The sequence below is a fragment of the Chrysemys picta genome, chromosome 2, assembly GCF_011386835.1.
Source record: "Chrysemys picta bellii isolate R12L10 chromosome 2, ASM1138683v2, whole genome shotgun sequence".
Lineage (NCBI taxonomy): Eukaryota > Metazoa > Chordata > Testudines > Emydidae > Chrysemys > Chrysemys picta.
Window position 1 is genome coordinate 84789715 of NC_088792.1, and position 23285 is coordinate 84812999.

A 23285-nucleotide genomic window follows, 5' to 3' on the forward strand; every position below is an offset into this window, starting at 1 on the left:
AGAGTAAAATGCAATGTTTTTGCACTATACAAAGTTATTCAAGATAAGCAGACTGCAACAAGTTAAAGTGATCTCACAAAACTGGGTGAGAATGGGCAACAAAATGGCAGATGAAATTGAACATTATGTGATAAGTAATGCACACTGGAAAAAAAATAAGCCCAGCTATACATATACAGTGAGGGGTTCTAAATTAGCTTTTACCATCCAAAAACAATCTTGGCCTCATGTTCAATAGTTCTCTGAAATCTTCTGCTCAAGGTGCAGTAGCAGTCAAAAAGGTTAACACTAGGTTAGGAACAGGATTGAAAAATATCTTGTCACATATAAATCCATGGTGCACCCACACCTTGAATATTGTGTCCAGCTCTGGTTACCTCATCTCAACAAGATACCTGTATAGTGGAACTGGAAAAGGTTCACAGAAGGGAAACAACAATGATCAAGGGTCTGGAAATAGTTCCATACAAGGAGAGACTAGCATTGCTTCTTCAGGAGTTATACCGTTGCATCAACTGTACAGAGGTGACAACTGATGGGTCCAAGAAAAAGTTAATGCTGCCTGGTGCAGTGTTAACTCAGACTGGAGGTCTGACCAGCTATTCAGAGGAGAGCAGCAGTTAAACTCCCATTTCTCACCTCAATTTCACATTTGGAGCTTTGGATGGGGGTGCAGAAAGGAGAAAAGCTAGTCACAGCTGGAAGCTAAATTTGACACTTCTCTTCTGTTCACTTTAGAAGAGGGGGAAAAGGACTCTAAAGGTTAAACTAACTTTGGTCTTAAATGCAAATTAGGAATTTACTTTTCAGCTATTGTTCATAAACACAGAGCTAGATGTCCAGTTCAAACTAACTGATGAAATCAAATGTTCTTTGATTAGATAATCCCCTATTACTTCAATTTGTTTTATCTGCATAGTGAATAAAGCAACTTCTACAGCCAAATGCAGACGTCCAGTGTGCAACTGCTCTTGTGTTTTGTAGCGATGGAAAATATTTTTTTGCCACACAAACTAATTTAGAAGTGTCATGCAAGGTAGCTGTATTGATGGTTAGATTGGTGCAATTCCTGGGTACAGAGCAGAAGGCAGTATGAAGCATTTCAAATTAATTTATTTTCATTTAAGACTTAGTTAAGTTTCCTTCTGCTTTGCTAACTGCATTTAAAAAGTATCTTAAACATGGTTAGGACACAATATTAAAACCAAAAATATCCTTTATTTCACATACAAACTGACAAGATCATGCTTTGAAAAATAACTTGAAAATGTACATCTGCATTGATAAAACAACTCAGCCTAGGAATCCAACCTTCTGTCGTGTTGTCCCCAGACTCTCTTCTTTGTCTAAGATCTTCTGTAGGGAAGTGTGCAACATTTTGCCTACCCGTTTTCCTGTCTGTAATGCAAAGAAGGCAAGACAAAGCTGAGGCATCCTACTAACAGGAAGAGAATTTATGTGAAACACTTCCCCTTCTGTCAACTGTTTTTTCCCCTTAATGATTAATATACACCAGCTGTTGTAAATGGCATATTTGAACTAAGACAAATTGCATGTGGGGGACTCTTAACTTGATCAAAAGTTTTGGAAAGAACCCCTCCAAAGCAAAATTGTTCAAACCAGGGGCAAGTGCTCCAATTCATCAAAACCTCAGTAGGCCAGAATCCCTAGTATGAGCTTGCCTCTCTGTGCCAGGCAGGAGCCTCAGAGAAGCTTGATTTGGTCTGTAAATGGCCAGCAGAAAATGTCTTTTGTAGCAGGGAACTCTCCAATGGCATAAACACAGTAGAAGCAACTCCTGCACCAGCTTCCTCCCCCATGTCTCAGTATAGGGACATGCTGAAAGAGAAAACACATCGGAGGAGAGCCTGCACTGACCCTCTACTGGGAAACATCTCTTGGGTATCTTACGGCAGTGGCGTAGATCAGAACTTTCCCTGGGTCTGGCTGGCATAGGATCATGGAACCATAAGATTCCCTGAGCAGAGAGGAACCTTGCTCACTGTCCTTAAAAGGTCAATGGGCAGTTTAAGCTGTGGGTATTGAATAGAAACTATGGCCAAGTTGTCTGAAGGAAGCTGCTCCTCGATTTTATAACTAGAGACCCATAAAATGACCTACCATTTAATTGGGGGCAAGTCCAAGCTCTACATGGAGGCATGAAACCATAAAATGAAGCAGATGCTCTGATCAAGGAGCCAGGCAATTGAGAAGGATACAACTCCTCCCCCAGCCCCTCCTCATGCAGTACTGTTCTGTAGCCTCAAGAAGAGCATTTGGGACAAGCTTGGGAGAGATGGGGTGGTATATGACTATATGGATCCACTGGCCAAAACTCCCCATGTAGGGAAGGTGCAGAAGTTGTTACAATCAATGGACTGGGGTAACTTTTCAGCCCCAGGGGGTATCATGAAGTATTCTGCTCCACTCCCACACCAGATATCTAGTCCAGCTATCTCCAACACAAGACTCGTTTACCCTTGCTTGGTGCATGGGTCCTGTATTTTGCCCACTGGCATCTCAGTTATTTCTGCCTGACTCCCTTATGATAACTTTAATCCAGTAAGAGGTGTAGCTATGGCACCTTTCCAAAGCTGAACCATTATGCTGCTTTCCTAAAAGCGATGTACTGGCTGGAATGTTTGTTCACCCCCAGGCTGATAATCCTGAACATTTTCTGGGCTGGAGTCAATCCACTGGAGGATATAAAAGTGTCAAGCAAGGGTTATGAAACTGTTCCATTTCACAGACCCTGTGCTTTTGGCTTTGTTTGTTCCATCTGTTCCCCAAACAGGCTGCTGTGTTGGGAACAAGACCAGTCAGACCCCCAGCCAAAGAGAGAATTCTTTGCTTCCCCCAAAAGCCTTTTCTTGTTTATTTCAGTGAATAACATCACCGCTTAAGGAGGAGAGATTTCTTTAAAATAGGTAAGGGGCAACATAACATACTGGGCTACTGAGTTAAGTTTTAACTCTTAGGTTGTCACAGGAGTCAATACTTGTTTGTACAGTACCATTTAGGAGTGAAATGACTTTCCTCAGAGCAAACAGGAGCTCAGTGGTAGATTAACACCCAGGCTTTAAATTACATCAAGAGAAAGTGAAGTGTCATGCATGCTTAGCATGTCATTTCCACTTTAACCAGTTGTTTTCAAACCTGGCTCCAATTTCTGCATTCCTCACTACAGCTGGTCAGGAATTTGACCAAAAAAACAAAAAACAAAAAACATTGTTTTGCTGGAAAATGCCTATTTGTCAAAATAAATGTTTTGCAGGAACATACTAGTTTTGACAATAGTTTCAGGTCCAGCATGGAACTGGGAGAGAGAACCCCTAGAGTAGTTAAAAGCCTTGTGGTTAAAGCACACGCCTAGATGTGGAAAACCCAGGTTCAAGGCTCTGCTCTACTTGACTTAGAGCACAGACTTAAACCCGAGTCTCTTACATCCCAGCCGTGTGCCCTAGCCACCACGCTATTAATTCTGGAGCTGGCATCTTTGCTTTCTCATCAGTGCTTCAAAAAAGGTACATTTCATCCCAATGCAAAAGGGGAAAGATCTTTGAAATCTCAAATTTTCACAGGATGGGGAAGCCATTTCCCACCTAGCTCTATTTCTCACAAGGGCCATGTTTATGCCAAATGTGAAGGTTTTCAGAAACAAAGCCAATTCTGAATTAAAGTGCAAATGAAATACAAAGCTTGTGTACAAAACTCATTTGTATATACTTTAAGGCCAAGTCTGGGCATGAGAAATTTCACACCAAAAGGGAAGCTTCAGAGAGAGGCCTAAAGAAGGATTTAAAGTGAAATTCCCAAGTCAACTTGAACTGCTGCCAGCTACCACAGCATTTTATAAATATTTTTATAGAAAGGGAAGAGGATCACATCAGTAAAAAGGACAGATACAAAGATACACCTCTACCTCCTCGGGAGCCAAAAAAAATCTTACCGCATTATAGGTGAAACCGCGTTATATCGAACTTGCTTTAATCCGCCGGAGCGCACAGCCCCGCCCCCCCGGAGCACTGCTTTACCGCGTTATATCCGAATTCGTGTTATACCGGGGTAGAGGTGTATTACAACAAAATGTGAAAAGTAAAGTACTAGGATTGTAACGATTACTAGCTAAATAAGTTAATTACATGAAAAACAAAGTTATACAAATTAAAGATTATGTACTGTAAAGTACCAGTTCACAAGTTCCAGTTCTGTTGTGTGGTAACTGATGTATGTTAAAGAAGTTTTGTTTTGAGTTTCAAAGGGAAATTATCAGGCTTGAAACTTGTTCTTTATGAAGTAAATATAGGATCTGTAAATAATGTTAGTAACCTTAACTTAAGTTTTGCTAGTATGACACTACTATATAGAAGAAAACCCAGATTATCGCAGTGTCAGAGGGGACATCCCAAACTGTTTGCATAAATGAAATTCATTCCCATAGGAATTTCAGATTCCTTGGAAGCTGCCTGGGACCTTCCACAAGTCACTTTTTGCCCTCAAGTAAGTTTTCAGTATCCCTTTAATTATGCCCACACTGCAATTTTTCATATGCTCAAGATCCACTTTTCCATTATGTGAGCTGAAGTTGCTCGTCAGCACTTCTTACCTCCATCATCTCAAAAATACTCTCTGGATCAAGACTACCGTTCCCCAATTTCTTCATACACGTAAGGGTACCTCTGCTGGTCACAGAAAGCAGCAGGCTGGCCAAAGAGCAAGCTTCTTCCTGAAGGGTGGCATCAACTACATGCCTACAACCAATCTGCAGAACCAAGGACATATTTTACTTTTGGATTTTTTAAAATTGTTTTGTGTCCAGATAATTATGAACTTACTGGGTGATGGAATTAGAGCATTGGAGGTAACTCCACCAAACCATTAACCGGTCAGTTTATCTGTATGCTACAATCCTAAGAAATATAAATACTGTCTGATCATTGGTTTTGCTCATGTGCTAAATCACTGCAGCTGTGTCAGTCGTTAAATATAGCACCTCGATATAGGACATTGTATCTGCTGACAGTGCAACGTTATTGTGTGTGCATGCTTATAAACATATTACGTACATAGGATAAACACGCACCTTTGGCCACTTGACCTACATCCTGACTCTTAATTCATCCGCATGGAATTTAGTTTAACATTCCAAACATCTGGCAATAGTGGGAAGCTCCTTTAAAATTTTATACGTATATTTTTAAAAAAGGATCAACTTTTCACTCAAAGGCTTCTTTTTCTTCAACTGTGGAATTTTATCCACAAAAGTTACACATGCCTGAGGCTCAGGAGAGGTGAGATTCAGTCTCTGCCTCAGTGACAGCTTTTATTAATTATTATTTATGTAACACGTAGAAAACAGAATAATTTGCATGACAGCATGCAAGCTGTCTCATGACCAAGCCAAGAAGGACAGTTGATATTATGGCAATTGCTGTGTGGCTGGAAAGGTTGGAGAAATGGGCAGATAGAAAACAAAGTGATGCAACAGTGAATTAAGTGGGATATCACACACACCCCCCAATTTACTGTATAGAGAATTTAAGCAAACAGTGGTACTGAGAGGGAGAGTAGACCTAAGAGCTATGAACAAGTTCTGCTTCCGGCTCCAAGTCCCTGCTGTATGTAGGTCACTTAGCTTCTCTGTGCCTTAGTCCCTCTATTTGAAAAATGATGGCAATAATTAGGGCCCTACCAAATTCACGGCCATGAAAAATGCCTCCCAGACCATGAAATCTGGTCTCCCACCAGGAAATCTGGTCTTGTGTGCTTTTACCCTATACTATACAGAGTTCACAGGGGAGACCAGCGTTTCTCAAATTGGGAGTCCTGACCCAAAAGGGAGTTGCAAGGTTATTTTAGGGGGATCGTGGTATTGCCACCCTTACTTCTCTGCTGCCTTCAGAGCTGGGTGGCCAGAGAATGGTGGCTGTTGGCCAGGTGCCCAGTTCTGAAGGCAGCACTGCCACCACCAGCAGCACAGAAGGAAGGGTGGCAATACCAGACCAAGTCCACCCTTAATTCCACTCCGCTGCCTTCAGAGCTGGGTGGCTGGAGAGTGGTGGCTACTGATTGAGGGCCCTGCTCTGCCTTCAAAGCTGGGCTCCCGGCCAGAAGCTGCTGCTCTCCAGCTCTGAAGGCCACGCTGCAACCTACAGCAGCACAGAAGTAAGGGTAGTAGTACCACAACCCCCCCTACAATAACCTTGCGATCTCCCACAACTCCTTTTTGGGTCAGGACCGCTATAGGCACAACACTGAAATTTCAGATTTAAATAGCTGAAATCATGAAATTTATGCTTTTTAAAATCCTATGAGTGTGAAATTGACCAAAATGGACCACAAATTTGGTAGGGCCCTAGCAATAACGCTTACCTATCTTGCAGGGTGTTGGTAGGCATGAGGTTAGCTCCATCAACAAAGTTTCTGTTTCTTCAGTGGCTCACCAAATAGGTTTCCAACATTTTAAATGGCTAATGGATATTATGTTAGCATATTAGAGAAGCCAATACTAGTGTTCACTTCACTATCAGCAAGCAGCTGATGGATGGATAGTTAATTGTTTCAGTCCAAGAATACAGCAGGATTAGCTATTGCAGATTCCCACTCCATCAAGACATACAACTTGAGAGGGAGATGGAACACTCTCTCCACAAAGATTTCCTTTCCTACCTCCCAAGTCAAAAAATAAACCCAAGGATGGAAGCCAAGAACTTATTTTTAGTATGGGGGTATCTCATGGCTCTGGTCATCAAAGAAAAGATGGTTTCTCCCAACCCATAATGGCAGGTCAATTCTTGTAGCCAAAATCTATAGAAGAGTCACAAGCTAAAAGAAATAATGTACAAACTTCTACAGGCTTACTTTGCTTAATGTGATGATACAGGGTACATTCTCCACATTAAGTCGAATACAGTCATAAGGGTCATCAGAGAGCTCAATCTCTTTTGATCCTTCTTCATCCTCCAAAACACGCACTTTGGGTATCCTAATGAAACAGAAGCATATGCAAAACTTACTGGATATTACTTCACCACTCTCTAATCTGTTATGTAGGCCTGCCCCATTCCTAGAGAAAATAAAGCTGTTAAGATTTCTAAAGATAACTTTTCCATGCTTCTTTTTAAAGAAAGGGAATGCAGATGAAAGACTACTAAAAACCACCAAAACCAAACACGCCGGTTTTAGTACTGTAGGATTTTAGTCTTAATTCTAAAGAATGCTTCTGATCTCCAGTCACATCAGTTAATGTTAAAATGCGTATTTTGTTTAAACATACCACCAAGTAAGTGATCAGCTATACATGGTCAGGGCTTGGGGGAGAAACCAATGCCCACATGGCAAGCACGAGTGCTTACAAAAATCCATTTCTTCAGCATTTAGATTAATTTAAATACTAAGCTTCTTGCTGTTACACAGCTACACTATGAAGCAACTGTAAAGTGATGCAATGTTGTCACCTAGGGTCTGCAGATGGCAACTTCTCTGGTTCTGCTGCTGCTAGCTTAACTCTGTTCCTGCTTGGTTAAACTAACAAGGCTCTGATCTTGTTTCAATGCTACTATCCATAATCCTGTGGGTGACAGTGAAACTCATGCCAATTTTGTGTTGCTGCTAATGCTTGGAAAAGCTATGACTAGAAGCAGACATAAGCACTAATGTTATTCAAGGGGGAAGGAGACTAACTACTGGGGGGGAAGGCTAGAGTAGCAGAATGCTTTCCTCACCAGTTGAGAGATTCTCCCCCCCTCCCCTTCTATAGTACAGCCTCCTGCTTGCTAATAGAGGTAGATATGAAAAATAGAGCTATCAAGCAGGGTCCCAAGAGAAGCTTCAGTAGAAATCCCAGCATCCTCCATAAAAGCTGGGATGTCAGGGGCCTGGACCTCTCCCAAAGGTGCTGATTTAGCTGGTTTGGCTCTCAACCTTCAAATTTCATGTCTACCTCTGGCTAGTAGATTTAGGCCTTCAACTAGTGCCAAGAAGTTGAAGGTTAATTTTTCAGTCCCAGTGCCAGACATCTGCCAAATAGAAATTACCCCCTCACCTTCCTGATCAATTCCATTATTCCTATCCACCACAGCAATGAAAATCAAGAGGCACATGTCTGGAGAAGTATATAGGATGGGATAACCTTGTATAGGTGAATGTTTTAGGACACATTCCTCCACTTCGGAGGAGTCTAATCAAGAGAAAAATGAATTCTTCAGACATCTTCATCCAGAACAGATTTTACACTTTAATAAAGAGGGATTATATATACTTTCCCCAAATCCTTTGTTCAACAGACGAAGTAATGCCCGAGATGTTCAATTTCACATATTACTTAAAATGTGAATGTGAAGGTTAAGTCTCCATATTTTGAAATTTGTCAGATTTATAGGACATAGTTGGCCATATTATATGCACAGTATGTATAAATTCCATGGAAGTTTTACAAAAAGCTGAACATAACATTCTTATGGTAATGAATAAAAGGTCAGTTGGAAGTTTCTAAGTAATCACTTGCTTTACTTTTCCTGCCCATAATGTGAAGGCCATGTTTGGCCCTGGTGCAATTCTGATGGAGTCCATTGGTGTAAGAAGGCTGCTTCCCCTCAGGGATGATTATAGCATGAAAGCTCTTACTTTGCAGGCCAATAAAAAGAAAACAGATCTCCCATTTCTATGCACTTTCCTTGAAGATATAACACACCTCAGTGCATCTCTGAAAAATTAGCTTTGGTAACTGGATGACATCTAACAGAAATGTTGGTTTATATTAATAGTTTTACAGCACAGTGTCATGTGTGTTACAAATTAAACTCGAGAGACTTCTTTTATGCATTCTGTAACATCTTTTAAAGTAAAATATCTGGATAGATTTAATGAACATTTTTTCCTTACAGGAGCAAAGTGTTTTTTGTTTTGTTTTTTAATGCCTGGAAAGTATTTTACACCTCTACCCCAATATAACACGACCCAATATAACACAAATTCGAATATAACGCGGTAAAGCAGTGCTCCGGTGGAAGGGGTGGGGCGGCGCACTCCGGCGGATCAAAGCAAGTTCAATATAACGCGGTTGCACCTATAACGCGGTAAAATTTTTTGGCTCCTGAAGACCGCATTATATCGGGGTAGAGGTGTAGTTGCAGTTCATATTGAGTCCTAATGACAAGTGCTTCATAACAACTTAGACATCTGTAGAGAGAAGAGGCATATTCCCTGCATAATACTGACCAACCAAAACAAAAATCTTTTAAAATACGCAGAATGCAACTATTTTGTATAGTCTTACATAACTGCATCTAAAGCATTGTAGAGTTATAATACGATCAACGAGACAAGATGTTTTCTGCTGAAAATTATTAACACTTTATTTACAACTGAGAGGGCAAGACAGTTAGCTGGTTACACATAGGCTGATACAAGAGGACTGTTATAAAGGCGAAGGCTCTTGAGCCAACAGTGACAAGGTTGTTTGGAGGGATAGAATGAGAGCAGTGTGCTAGACAGGCTAGAAGAAGGTTAAAATCAAGTCCATAGAGAGCAATTTTTAACCCCTATTCTGAATTGCATAGCAAGTGGAAAGCAATGTTTAAAGATGACAATGACAGAGCCATTATTTCCTTGTACACAGAAGGCGGCAAGTAGTGATGCATCTCCATATGCTGCAGTTTCAAGAGCTAGTATTTGGAAAGTCCCTAGAGGAAGGAGTTGCAGTACTCAAGGCAAGAGGAGATGAAGTTATAGACAAGACCAAACATCTACTAAGGCAAGAGGACAGCATGAGCTGGGCAGACAGAGAAGAATATTAGTAGCATGGAAGAAGTGGGGAAGTGATTACCGCCACCTTGGTAAATAAGCAAGAAGCAGAAATAGATTTTTGCAGGATCAAGGGCATTCCTGGAAAGCATCAGATTCCCCCCCTTCCCTTGTGAAAAGCCTTCGCTCCAGAATCCAGACTAAGCAAATTGAAAATCTAATCATTTTATTTTTGTGCACTATACTTATTTGTTGAGTTCCCACAATAGTGTTAAAACCTGCAGAAGGTTCATCAGTGCAGCAACTGCAAAGCCAGCACAGCAGTACTCAGTGGCACACCAGCAATGCTCTCAGTTCAGTGCAGGAGATCTATAACTGCAGCTTGACATCTGCAAGTGGTCTCTACTGCCCCCCGCCCAATTCCATCACTACCCTGTTGTTGGATAAGGGGCAGAGTGACATCTACTGTTGAAATAATGACTATTTTCAGTTACAAGTGCCTAAAGTCACAATCTATCTAGCTTTTGCCAGTGTTAAAGTAATATGGGATATGCATCATTGTAATATGCTAAACCACAGCCCTGTGAGTGTTTGCACATTTATACAATAACCTGAGGAATCTTGTTCCAGGCCCCAGCATACAGAGGTTTGTGTTCCAAAACATAACAGTGGAAATACAGTGGGGCAAATTCAGCCATGGTGTATGTACAGCTCCACTAAAATACAGATTTCTACTACAGCGGAATATGGCCCTAAGTGCCTTTAGATACCTACTTAGTACTAGAACTGAAGGAATACTATTCAATTAGTAGTTGGTGAGTCATTTAAAGCTGTCTGAACAATGCAAACATTTAGATTAATGAATATGCCACCATATTGGGTCACCATCCTGGATTCCTTGAAGCCTAAAGAAAGTAGTCCCCATAGCTATGAAGGAAGCTATACAAGCTTGGTTTTTAAGGATAAAATTATTGCTCTACAAGGCTCAGATAGGCATTTGAGAACTAAATGCTTCAAAAACAATGGCAGCCAGAACACACTAATCTGGATTCCAGGTTTCAAGCAAGAGCTGGTCTTTTTAAAGCTGATATATACACCTTTGAAAACAGGTTTATAATGGAAACTTGGTCACAAAATTACTATGAAGGAAAAATAGTATAGCTGTAAGAGACAAGTTCAGGACAGTTCGATTTGAATTGTCTGGCATTGATAAAAATAGTTTTTAAATAGATTAACATGATTGAAGTGATATTTTTCTGGTGGGCTAGTAGTAACTGTTGTAGGAAACTTCAAAGTAGTCTGTGAAGTAGTAAATATCTGGAACTAAGAGAAGGGGAAGGAAAGAATGACTAGATTCCATAGTGGATTAGTGCCTTTCACTGCTCAAGGACAGAGCTCAAATTCTTAGGCCAGGTCTACACTAACCCCCTAATTCGAACTAAGGTACGGAACTTCAGCTACATGAATAACGTAGCTGAAGTTCGAAGTACCTTAGTTCGAACTTACCTTGGTCCACACTCGGCAGGCAGGCTCCCCCGTCGACTCCGCGGTACTCCTCTTGCCGAGCTGGAGTACCGCAGTCGACGGCGAGCACTTCCGGGTTCGACTTATCGCGTCTAGTCTGGATGCGATAAGTCGAACCCAGAAGTTCGATTGCCAGCCACCGAACTAGCGGGTAAGTGTAGCCAAGGCCTTAGTTCACAAATAAAAGCGAGTTTGGTGGTTTCTTCATGTTCCCCACAACAATAGCTCTTCCCAGTTCATACTTAAGCAAAGAATGCCAGTTGTGCTAAAGTGAAATAAGCAAGACCAGAGGTCGGCAAACTATGGCCCACGGGCCATGTCCGGCCCATGGGACCGTCCTGCCTGGCCCTTGAGCTCCCGGCTGGGGAGGCTAGACCCCGACCCTTCCCCTGATGTCTCCCCTCCCCTGCAGCCTCAGCTCGCTGTGCCGCCAGTGCTCTGGGCAGCGCGGCTGCAACCTCCTTCTGGGCAGCACGGTGGCATGGCTGGCTCCGGCCAGGTGGCGCAGCTGCCAGTCCTGGTGCTCTGAGTGGCATGGTAAGGGGGCGGGGAGTGTGTGTGTGTGTGTGTGTGGGGGGGGATTGGATAAGGGGCAGGGGGCTCCGGGGAGCAGCCAGGGGACAGGGAGCGGTTAGATAGGCGTGGGAGTCCTGGGGGGCCTGTCAGGGGACGGGGGTGCGGATAGGGGTCGGGGCAGTAAGGGGACAGGAAGCAAGGGGGTTGGATAGGGGGTGGGGTCAGGGAACAAGGAGCAGGGGGGTTGGATGGGTTGGGAGTTCTGAGGGGGACAGTCAGGGGGCAGGAAGTGGGAGGGGGCGGAGGCCAGGTTGTTTGGGGAGGCACAGCCTTCCCTACCCAGCCCTCCACACAGTTTTGGAACCCCGATGTGGCCCTCAGGCCAAAAAGTTTGCCCACCTCTGAGCAAGACTCTTGTAGGTCAAAACTGAAAAAAAGTACTGGCAGTGGCTTTGGAGAAGCTTAGACAGTGTTTGCCCACACTATTCCAAACTCAAGCCATTAGTCTCTCACTTTCGTAAGTGCGATGAAGTTATCTATTTTAAAAGGCACTGTTTTTGAAAGAACTATTAAAGCAAGCACTGCATGAATAATGTCCTCCAGTGTTAGCTTGCAATACGTTTTTCCTAATCCAATGCTGTTCTGTTTTAGTTTTTGTATTTTCTTTATATACAGTATCCTTCAAAATAGGACTTCTGTTTAAACTACATTTCAAGAAGCCCAGATATCTTGTACATAAAGCACAAACAAGGGATCTTAAAAAAAAAAAAAAAAAAAACACACCATGAAACAGCAGCTGTTACAAACTAAACTTAGAATTTAGACTAACAGCATCCAGGCAGCTTTCCCATAAAATCGTTTTGCAACGTTTTTTCACCCTTAGCAAGTTCACAAGTCTTTGGCAGCTTCCCAATGTGTGAGAATATAACTTTTAATGGATTCCACATTACAGGAACTCTTTACTCCTTTAAAAAAGCCACTGTGGAGATGATTAAAGCAGGAGACTGTTCAGTAAAATACCAACAGGAATGAAGTGTAGCAGAGTTATTGTCTCAATCTCTCTCCCCCACTACTTCTGGAGGGGTGTTAACACGTCACCTAACACATTTCAAGGGACCAATCAAGGCAACTACTTATGCTAAACAATCTGTTCCACCTTGTATTTAGCTGTGACACTCTGAATATGTTCCCCAGACCTAAAGAAGAGCTCTGTGTAAGCTTGTCTCTCTCACCAACAGAAATTGGCCCAATAAAAGATATTACCTCACCAATCTCATCTCTCAATCTCAAGAGACTTTCTTCATGTCTGAACAAACAGATTTTAACAACCTGATATACCTCTTCAGAACCATGCTTTTTTCCTTGTATGCTGCTTTCCAGCAATAGAGCTGCAATCGGATTTCACTCTTGCGTAACTCAGGAGTAACTCTACGGAAGCTAATGGAGTTTCAATACACTGCTGTAGAACACCTTCATACCTCTTGCGCCTGCAACATAAACTTTAACTTTTGGAAAGCTATTCTGGAGTCTCACTATGCAACATTTGACAACTTTTGTTCACAAGATCACTCATCACACTCTTGATGGAAAGAATTTCTGAAAAGGTTTATTGACAAACTAGAAATGTAACATTTGCCTATTGGGGAGTTTCTTCATCTGGTTATACGTAGAACCTACCTATTCAGCTGAAGTATTGGCTAATTTACTCCTGTAAGTTCAAATCTATGTTGCTAAATTTAGCTATCGCTAGCAGGCAGATCAAGAAATGGCAAGCAAAGTGCCTCTGCTCCAGACTCCCTGCCTTCCAGCATGCGCCACTCCATGTGCGGAGAAGGTAGCAAAGCACAATTGATGGTTTTGTTAACGATATCGCACTTGCGCAAAAGTTTGTGAGCTCTGGCACCTAGTGACACTTTCCTTCTCTCAGGGTACGTCTTCACTTACCGGAGGGTCCGGCGGCAGGCAATCGATGTTCTGGGATCGATTTATCGCGTCTGGTTAAGACGCGATAAATCGATCCCGGAAGTGCTCGCCGTCGACGCCGGTACTCCAGCTCGCCGAGAGGAGTACGCGGCATCGACGGGGGAGCCTCCCTGCCGCGTCTGGACCGCGGTAAGTTTGGACTAAGGTACTTCGAATTCAGCTACGTTATTAACGTAGCTGAATTTGCATACCTTAGTCCGAAGTGGGGGCTTAGTGGGGACCAGGCCTCAGTCAATAGTTCCGTGAAGAAACTATGAACCATGATTCATGTTGTTTAATGCAAAAGAAAAAACTCAATTTTTTTTAATACAGGAATTTAGAGCTGGTGACAGTCTGACAGCCCTACAGACAGAGGAAGTGATTTTCAGAGGTGCCAAGCACCTGCAGCGTCCATGGACTTCAGCCCGTCTGGAAATTAGGGCATGAAGGTCTTTATAATTATACACCGCTGCCAAAATAAGCTTTTTCTGAAGTTGGCCATGTTTAAAGGGGTGACAAGGTAACAGTTACCATGATCATTCAATCTTTCAACTCTTTGCCAATACACATCCTTGTCATGAAGGAGGACACCTGCCCAACAGAAACTGGACTGAAATCACTAATTCATTTCAGCTGGATGCAAATGATCAGTTTTGTATCTGGATGTAAGTTGACCTAGACATCCAATCCCTTAATCTTTGTTTTAATGTTTAAGCTTTAACAGTGCTCAGAAAGTATTTATCCTCCCAAGAAAATTAAGAACTGTGCCTTACCTCGTATTAAAGAGAGCTGCCTTCACTGCAATAGAGATTGCATCGAAGAGGTTGCCACCACATTCCAATAACTGAGATAAAAAACACAAAAACCATAAACTATGATAAGAACATCAAAATATTCCCTAAATAGTTGTGACACTGAAACACTAAAAAACTTTCTATATTTAATTATACTCAACATTACCTATGAAGTCACAGCCAACTATACAATATCAGTTTCTTTCCAAAATTGCACTGTAAAGTGAATGCTTTAAAATGCAATTTTAAAACCATCAAATATACACAGCACAGTGCACAGCATAGTTATTACAAAAACAGCATTCATTACCACTACAGCTACATGAAAAACTCAAACTTTCAATGAAAATTGAAGGGGGATAGTTGTTGAAAATATTTTTTTGTCAAATGTGAAATTCAGGAAGTTTCAGCCAGCTGTAGTTATGGCAATATTTAAAAATAAACTCAGAATAAGAGAGTTATGGCATTCATTCTTAATCCAGATAATTCTTCTTCTTTTAAAAACCTACCCAATGAAAGCACTTGCCCCTATCTTAACAGGAGATGCGTGAATGCACCAATCTACTCGGTTCATGTGAATATAGTGGATTAAGTTTCAAAGTGTACAATTCTGAAGTATGGTCAACGTAATCAACATAGAAAACTAAAAAGCCTACGAGGAAATGAACTCTAAATTAAGTAAGGGTTATATTTCAGACTGATTACTTGTACCAAGACAGACTGATGACTGAAAGGTCAAACTGACAAAAGGTGAAAGCAAAAGCTAAGACACAGAGGGTGACCAAATTACTGCTATGCAACAATTGCTTGATACACAGAAATTAGCCCACCATTTTCAGTAGTTATTGGATTTTACTGGATAAATGCAATAAAACCACTATCTTTATTTAAAGACAGGATGTGTCTGTACTGTAGTTAAGGTTATGTTCAGACCTCCAGTATAAACTATTATTTGTATTACAGTAGCTCCTACAGGCCAGGGTACAACAACATGCTACCATGGTACAACAACTTTTTCAAAACAATATCTTTTAGACTAACATTCCTACAAGGTGAATGTTTGTTTGTTCAATCTGTTCAGCTGTTTGAGTTGTGGGAAGAAAAAAAAAAAAGCTACCCCTTCCTCTGCAAATCACAATAAACTCAAGAGTGGTTAAATAAAATTCTAAGCCTGGCCTTAGTCCTCCTTGAGGAAAAGTCTCCAAGTCAGTAGTGACAAAAAAAAAAAAAAACCACACCTTATGGACGCTCAACAGGAAACGGCTAAGATTTTACTAGAGCCTAATGTAGCCTTCCTATGTGTATACTGTGCTGTAAGGAGGTGGAAAAACCACACACTTATTCTCTCCATCCAGTATGACAGACTGCTGGGGCAATTTGTGTGAAGATGACTATAAATGTGTCAATCATGACAAAAGCCTCCTAAAAGCCTGTCTTTAACATCAGCAACAAAAGGAAACTGTAGGTGTGAAAATATTGCAGATCCCTGGTTTATGGTGTTTCTGTACTCACTGTGCTGCTCTAGGGATAATGGAATTTTTTATATTTAAAAAAATAGAATGACCATTTCTTTTGAGACCACTATTATACAACCAGAGCATTAACCAAGAGCCCCTGGGTAGCTTCTGCTTGCAAATTTGTAGTCTAACTCCTTTTGGTTCAGTCTACTGAGCATTAACAGTGTGACTGTGCAACCAACTAAGACAAGTCTCAACTATACTGGAGATAAAAATATAGACCACTAACAAAGAAAAAGTATCTTTCTTTTTAGAGGAGTGACTTTGCATCAACACCATCTGTTAAAGAAATCTCGTCTCCCTTTTCTCCTGAAGTTGCATATACTGGTCAAACCTTACCCTCAAATAAGAGCTGAAACTCAGATACTTCTGTGGAATTGTGGCTGGTTATATGGATGGCAATAAGAAATGGAGCAAGAGTCCATCGAAATCAGATATCTTTCAGAACAAGCTATTTTAGTAACAAATATATTCTATGCACTCTATTGCATATCCAAGAATGCAGTATTTTTTTTAAACTTCTGACAGAAACTTAATGAGGTTTATTCTCCCCTCAATTTACTGTGCAAATCCCACTAACATGAAAAGGAGCTATTCTTATGCATCTAGAGGGAAATGCAGTAAAAAGTGTTCTCATTAATCTGCTCATCATTACACTTTCAAAAATAGAAAAGTCCACTTGATATTAGTGTGGACACTACAGATAATTCCACTGTAATGAGCCACTAGTATAACGTTAAAATGTAGTACAGTGAGCACTCACACAGCGAGTGTGGCAGAAATACCTATAAATACTGGTCTCTTACTGCATTGTAACATCGTTCCTCTACCTTATGGTATTCCCTCTAGTTATAATAGAAAATAGCACAAATATCTTGGTAAATTTAAATACTGAGATTTGAGAAGATCCATACATTAATGATCCATTTGTAGCAATACAAGTAGTCACTCCTGAGGGTATTCTGCACCAAAGAAAATAAAAATTCTGTGCACAATATTTTAAAATTCTGCAAATTTGGTCAATAAATAAATGTGGAGGCTCTAGCATGGCAGTGGGGAGCACAGTGCACTGGCTGCACAGAGGTGGGAGATCACCCTGCAGCCCCTACCAAGACAGACTCAGCGCTGAGGCTGCACCCGACCCTGACACAGTGCAAGCCCCAGAAACATGAGGGGGCCCTGCCCCTCCATGCAGGTACACCAGGTGTGGGCAGGCAGGCTCAGCCTGGCAGGATCCAAGTGTGAAGGGGCTTAGTGTGGGGGGGAATCCAGGTGCAGGGTGAGAGGGTTCTGTGTGGGGCAATCTGGGTGTGGGTGGCTCAGTGGGAGGAGGGGGGAAGAATCTGGATGCACAGGGACTCGTTGGGGGTTCCGTGTGCAGGGGCAATGGGACTCTGTAGGGGGGTCCAGATGCAGCTGGCTGGGGCTCAGTGGGATGGGGGGCTGGGTGAAGGGGTGGTCCAAGTGTAGGGGAGTGTGACTAGTTGGGGTGGAGGTTTGGTTGCGTGGGGCTCAGCTGGGGGGTGGGGGCGGGTCCGGAAACAGAGGGGTTGTGGTTAGGGTGTGGGAGGCTCCAGGTGCAGGAGGTGAGGCTTAGTGAGGTGGGGGGATCAGGTTGGGGGGCTTGGGGTGGGAGGCTCTGGGTACAGGGCGGGTGAGGGTATGGTGGGGAGGGGAGCCTGGATGCATAGGGGGTTGAGCAGACAGGGTAGCAGCTCCACATACAGTGACCCCTCCTACATGGCTGAGGAGTGATGAGGACAGGAAGTGTGAGGGGGTGGAGAGGAGTGATTTACTGACTTTATGCAAATATGCATATCATCTAATAATCTGTAGCTTTGTTCACGTTTACCAAATAATTTAAATTCCCCAGTGCTACTCTTCAAAAACAGCACTTCATTTTCAATTAAATTATTTTAGGTTCTGCTAAGATGGCTGCTGAGATTGTAACAAACTGCATCAGTACACATCTGATCGTTCTGTACTACTGTTAGTCACAGTAGGCACATCCCTATATAATTAGACTAATGCCTTTTTTAAAAAAAACATAATGAATTTGTATTTTCATACATAATTTATTTAGGGGTGTCTGCATTCTGAATGTTCTTGTTTATCAACACAGACCTACATTTGGCTTTGACAACTGTATTTATCACTGAGCTTTATATCTTCAAAGCACTTTACAAACATGAACTAATGCATCTGTTGGAGGAAGTTACCAGTTATTACCCATTTTACAAAATAGGGAAATACTGATTTGTTCAAGTCAGTGTCAGAGTTGGGAACAGAGCTCATGAGTTCCTGGCTCCCAGACCTGTATTCAAGTCTTGCTGTCTCTCTCTCTCTCTCTCTCTCTTTCAGAACTTTAAGCACATTGTTGTGATTTAGCTACTCATTAGGTTAACTTTAGAACGCGGACAAAATTTAGTTTCCATTCTAGAAAGAGATCAAGTATTCACTCTCCACACACCCACACCCACACTTCAATAATAAAATCTAAACCTTCTGGGGGGGGGGGGGAGGGGAAGCCCCATCACTTTTATATAAAGCTTTTGTTCTGCTCCAAGGATCCACCAGCAATAATACAGTGTCAAGAGATAGATGGTGTGGGTAGTTATGTTAGCCACCCCTCTTTCCTCTCCTCCCCTACCCCCCACAGCATTACAGTGAGGCATGGATATGCAATGATATAAACTGTGTAAATATTTTAAAAATATTACTTAATTATTTTTTTTATGCTCTGTAGTTCAGTACCTTGAAGACTCCCTGGAACTTAAATTACCTCTTCTTTGCTTCACTTACCAAAACATCAACATAGAGAACCCAGCAGTGCTCTCTGGGATTAATACAAAGGGATTTCACGTCTATGGTGCTCTCATTGCTAAATATTCTGTAGAGCGTATTTACTATCTCTGTGGCAAGCTCTTCTCCTCCCCGGCCTTCAAATTCAGGAGTGGCATTTGCTGAACTGGATGGGGGTAAAAGAAAATAGATACTTTTCATTTCTAAAGCAGCCTTTATCCAAGGAACTCTCAGCTTTTCATAAACAGTAAGCCCATAACATCACCACAAAGGAGGTATTATTCCCACTTTACAAGGGTAGAAAAGAAGCACAGAAAAGTGAAACAAATTACTTGAGGTAACACACAAAATTAGCATCAGAGCTGGCAAAAGAGTACAGAAGTCCAGTATCTGTTTTAGTCACCAGACCACACTGTACAGTTCCTTGACATTCTGCAGAAATGTTTAAGACTAATATTTAATTATCTCTGCACCTTCATGATAAAAAAAGAAAATTACAGTAAGTTCCAAATGGTTAACAATACAGCCTGTTAAAGATGAATGGGACAAAAGACAACAGTGAGAAGAGGGGTGAAAAAAAGACAAACAAGAGACTTTTTAGACTGGCATGACTGCATGACCTGAATTATTAATGTCTTTACTGGATACTCTGTTATGGGGTTGCTTGCAAACAGCGTCTCATTATCTAAGCAAGCGCAGTTTATGTATGGTGAGTACCAACTAAAGAGTATCTATTTTTAAAAAAAGATCAGAGAATAGCACGAGCCTTCACTTTCCTAATTCCAAAACAAAGGTCAGTTTATGGGCATCCATGCAAGAAGATCCCTAGCTGCCTTGGGCCTTACACACAGCTAAAAACAAAAAGGTTTTAGCTAACAAAGGCAGCATGCCTATAAAAAAAAATCCCCACACCAACAAACATTCTGAAACTTGTTCTGATTCTACTCTAGTATATATAGAAGGCAAAAACATGGGCGTGCTGTAATAACTGGGCCTATAAATTTATCCTAATTGTGAACTCAATTGTGGGAAAGTTTACAAAATGTTTCAATCACATAATGATAAACGTTGATGGGAAAAGGTGCAAAAGGGAGGCAGACTGAATTAGCCTAAATAAGGCAGCCTAGAACTGTGTTAAGATCATGCCTGGTAAACAAGAGAAGCATGGGGCCAGAAGTTATAGAATCATAGGACTAGAAGGGACCTCGAGAGGTCATCAAGTCCAGTCCCGCACTGATGGCAGGACTAAGTATGATCTAGACCATTCCTGACAGGTGTTTGGAGATTAAGAACAGGTTAGGAAACGATGGAGATTCCACAACTCCCATGGCAATTTATTCCAGTGCTTAACTACCCTGACAGTTAAGAAGTTTTTCCCAATGTCCAAGCTAAACGTCCCTTTCTTCAATTTAAGACCAGTGCGTCTTGTCCTAGCCTCAGAGGTTAAGGAGAAAAAATTTTCACCCTCCTCCTTGTAACAACAGTTTTCAAGTACATAAAAGGTTATGTCACCTCTCAGTCTTTTCTCAGACTAAACAAACCCATTGTTTTCAATCTTTCCTCATAGGTCATGTTCTCTAGACCTTTAATCATTTTTGTTGCTCTTCTCTGGACTGTCTCCAATTTGTCCACATTTTTCCTGAAATGTGGCACCCAGAACTGGACACAATACTCCAGTTGAGCCCTAATCAGTGAAGAGTAAAGCAGAAGTATTACTTCTCATGTCTTGCTTACAACACTCCTGGTAATACATCCCAGAATGTTTGCTTTTTTTGCAACAGTGCTACACTATTGACTCATATTTAGCTTGTGATCCACTATGACCCCCCAGATCCCTTTCCGCAGTACTCCCTCCTAGGCAGTCATTTCCCATTTTGTATGTGTGCAACTGATTGTTCCTTCCTAAGTGAAGTACTTTGCATTTGTCCTTATTGAATTTCATCCTATTTACTTCAGATAATTTCTCCAGTCTGTCCAGACAATTTTGAATTTTAATCCTATTGTCCAGAGCACTTGTAACCCCCTCCCAACTTGGTATCATGCACAAACTTTATAATTCTACTCTCTATGTAAATCTCTAATTCATTGATGAAGATATTGAACAGAACTGAAGCCAGAACTGATCCCTATGGGAACACACTTGATATGCTCTTCCAGCTTGACTGTGAACCACTGATGACAACTCTCTGGGAATGGTTTTCCAACCAGTTATGCACCCACCTTATAATATCTCTATCTAGCTTGTATTTCCCTAGTTCATTTATGAGAAGGTTGCGTGAGACAATATCAAGATCTTTACTAAAGTCAAGATATATCACATCTACCACTTCCTCCCTATCCACTAGTCTTGTTCCCCTGTCAAAGAAAGATATTAGGTTGGTTTGACTCTATTTGTTCTTGACAAATCCATGCTGACTGTTACTTTTTATTAACACCTTACTATCTTCTAGGTCAGGGGAGGGCAAACTACGGCCTGCGGGATTGCCAGCCCCATGGCGCAGTGGGGCTAAAGCAGGCTCCTTGCCTGCCCTGGTCCCACGCCGCTCCCAGAAGCGGCCGGCGCCACGTTCCTATGGCCTCTGGGGGCTGAGGGCTCTGTGCACTGCCCTCGCCTGCAGGCATCGCCCCCCGCAGCTCCTATTGGCCAGGAATGGGGAACCGCGGCCAATGGGAGCTTCGGGGGTGGTACCCACAGGTAAGGGCAGCATGCAGCAGAGACACCTGCCCCACCCCACCCCCAGGAGCCATTGCCAGACATGCTGGCCACTTCCGGGAGTGGCGCGGGGCCAAGGCAGGCAGGGAGGGAGCCTGCCTTAGCCCCGCTGCCATCCCGGAGCAGCTCGAGGTAAGCGGCGCCAAGCAGGAGCCCACACCCTCAACCCCTCCTGCACCCCGCACCCCAACCCCTTGCCTGAGCCCTCTCCCGCACCCCAACCCCTTGCCCTGAGCGCCTTCCTGCACACTGCACCCCCTCTCACACCCCACCCCCCTGCCCCAGCCCTACATTCATGGCCCTGCATACCATTTCTCCACCAGACATGGCCCTCAGGCCAAAAAGTTTGCCTACCCCTGTTCTACGTGTTTGCAAAGACATTGCTTAATTATTTGCTCCATTATCTTTTTGGGTACTGAAGTTAAGAAATCTGGTCTATAATAAAGTCAATGAACTAAAGTTGCTGTGTCGAAAATTAGGCCTAATTGCTGGACAATATAATGAGAGAACGGGCTATTCTGCCAATCATCCCCTTTGGGGTCCTCAGAAAGAGACTTTGGGGATGGGGGAGAAGCTGCTATCGCAATGCTGGCTGATTAAAAGAATGGGAATGAGCAAGCTTCCCCATCATGGCTGCCATTCCCAGTCTCCTGGGATCCCAAAATCTGACATGACACCATTTTCCCTTCATCATAATGAAGAGAGACGTCTTGAGGGACCCAGATGATATTGCTACCTCCACCATCATTGGTTACATCTTGAATACCACCTGGGATGTAAGACTTTGTCACAGACACACTTGTCCATCATGTGTCCTCCTCTTTCTCTACCTTATTTCTTCTTTTTCCTCTCTCTCTTCCTTTGCCTTCTGTTTAGTAAGAGTCTGGCTTAACCGGCTAAGACTGTGTATTTTGCAACATTACTCTGAGCCTGTGACCAGAAAAAGGTAGTTAAAAGCAATGCATCGAACAGTGCAACGTTGTACAACTTTGCCAGATCTCAAGAGTGATGGATAAGACTGTGCTGGGCCTGTGTTTTTCCAGCAGTGAGTTTGCAAGTACATGTCAACATGAGAGACAGAAGCTGCATTTTCTATCTTTGCTGTTCTCTTCTCTCCACTATTATGTGTGTGTGTGTGTGTGTGTCTTGTTTTGTCTTCTAGGAAATAGGATCAGACTTCAACAAGAACAGCTCCAGCCAATGTCAACTAACTTCTCTTTTTCCACCTAAAAGACAATTACGCTGTGGAATTCCTTTTAAAAATCTCTCTCCAGAGTGAGAGAAAGAGAGAGAGAGAGAGAGAGAAAGGAAATAAGGGATGCTGTTAAAAACGAAAGCCTTACTTAATACTTTAAATTTCAAATGCTTTAACTGTTTTTGCTTCCCCCCCTCACCCCCATCCTTAATAAAAGGCAGGATGTTATTTCCAGATGTATAAATGCCACATTGTAATAAGATTACACAATTAATGATGAGCCAAAATTATAATCCCACGCAGAAGAACTATAATCAAATTTAAAAAGAGCCTTATCACCAGAATTATTAAATTACATAACAATGAAGAGCTCAATTCAGCAAATGTATCTCCCATTTAAGTCAGTGAAACCATTCATCTCTGAACATGACTGCAAAATTGAACCCCGTTAAAATTTTGCAGGTCTTATAGTACATCAGATATAAAAGCTATTTTTTGAAAACTTTGGTTTTTACTTG

General features: G+C 42.1%; 1 protein-coding gene across 1 annotated transcript in view; it reads right to left on the reverse strand.

Annotated features, from left to right (window-relative positions):
* Positions 1 to 1198: 1198 nt before the first annotated feature.
* Positions 1199 to 23285, reverse strand: part of EXOSC7 (exosome component 7) — a 35154-nt gene continuing 13067 nt past the window's right edge. Inside the window, exons 4-8 of the mRNA XM_005278603.5 lie at positions 18860 to 19025; positions 14520 to 14590; positions 6862 to 6985; positions 4607 to 4762; positions 1199 to 1398 (exon numbers count right to left, since the gene is read on the reverse strand). Of these exons, the coding sequence (XP_005278660.1) occupies positions 1294 to 1398; positions 4607 to 4762; positions 6862 to 6985; positions 14520 to 14590; positions 18860 to 19025 (622 nt within the window). The 3' untranslated portion in view covers positions 1199 to 1293. The remainder of the gene's footprint in view (positions 1399 to 4606; positions 4763 to 6861; positions 6986 to 14519; positions 14591 to 18859; positions 19026 to 23285) is intronic.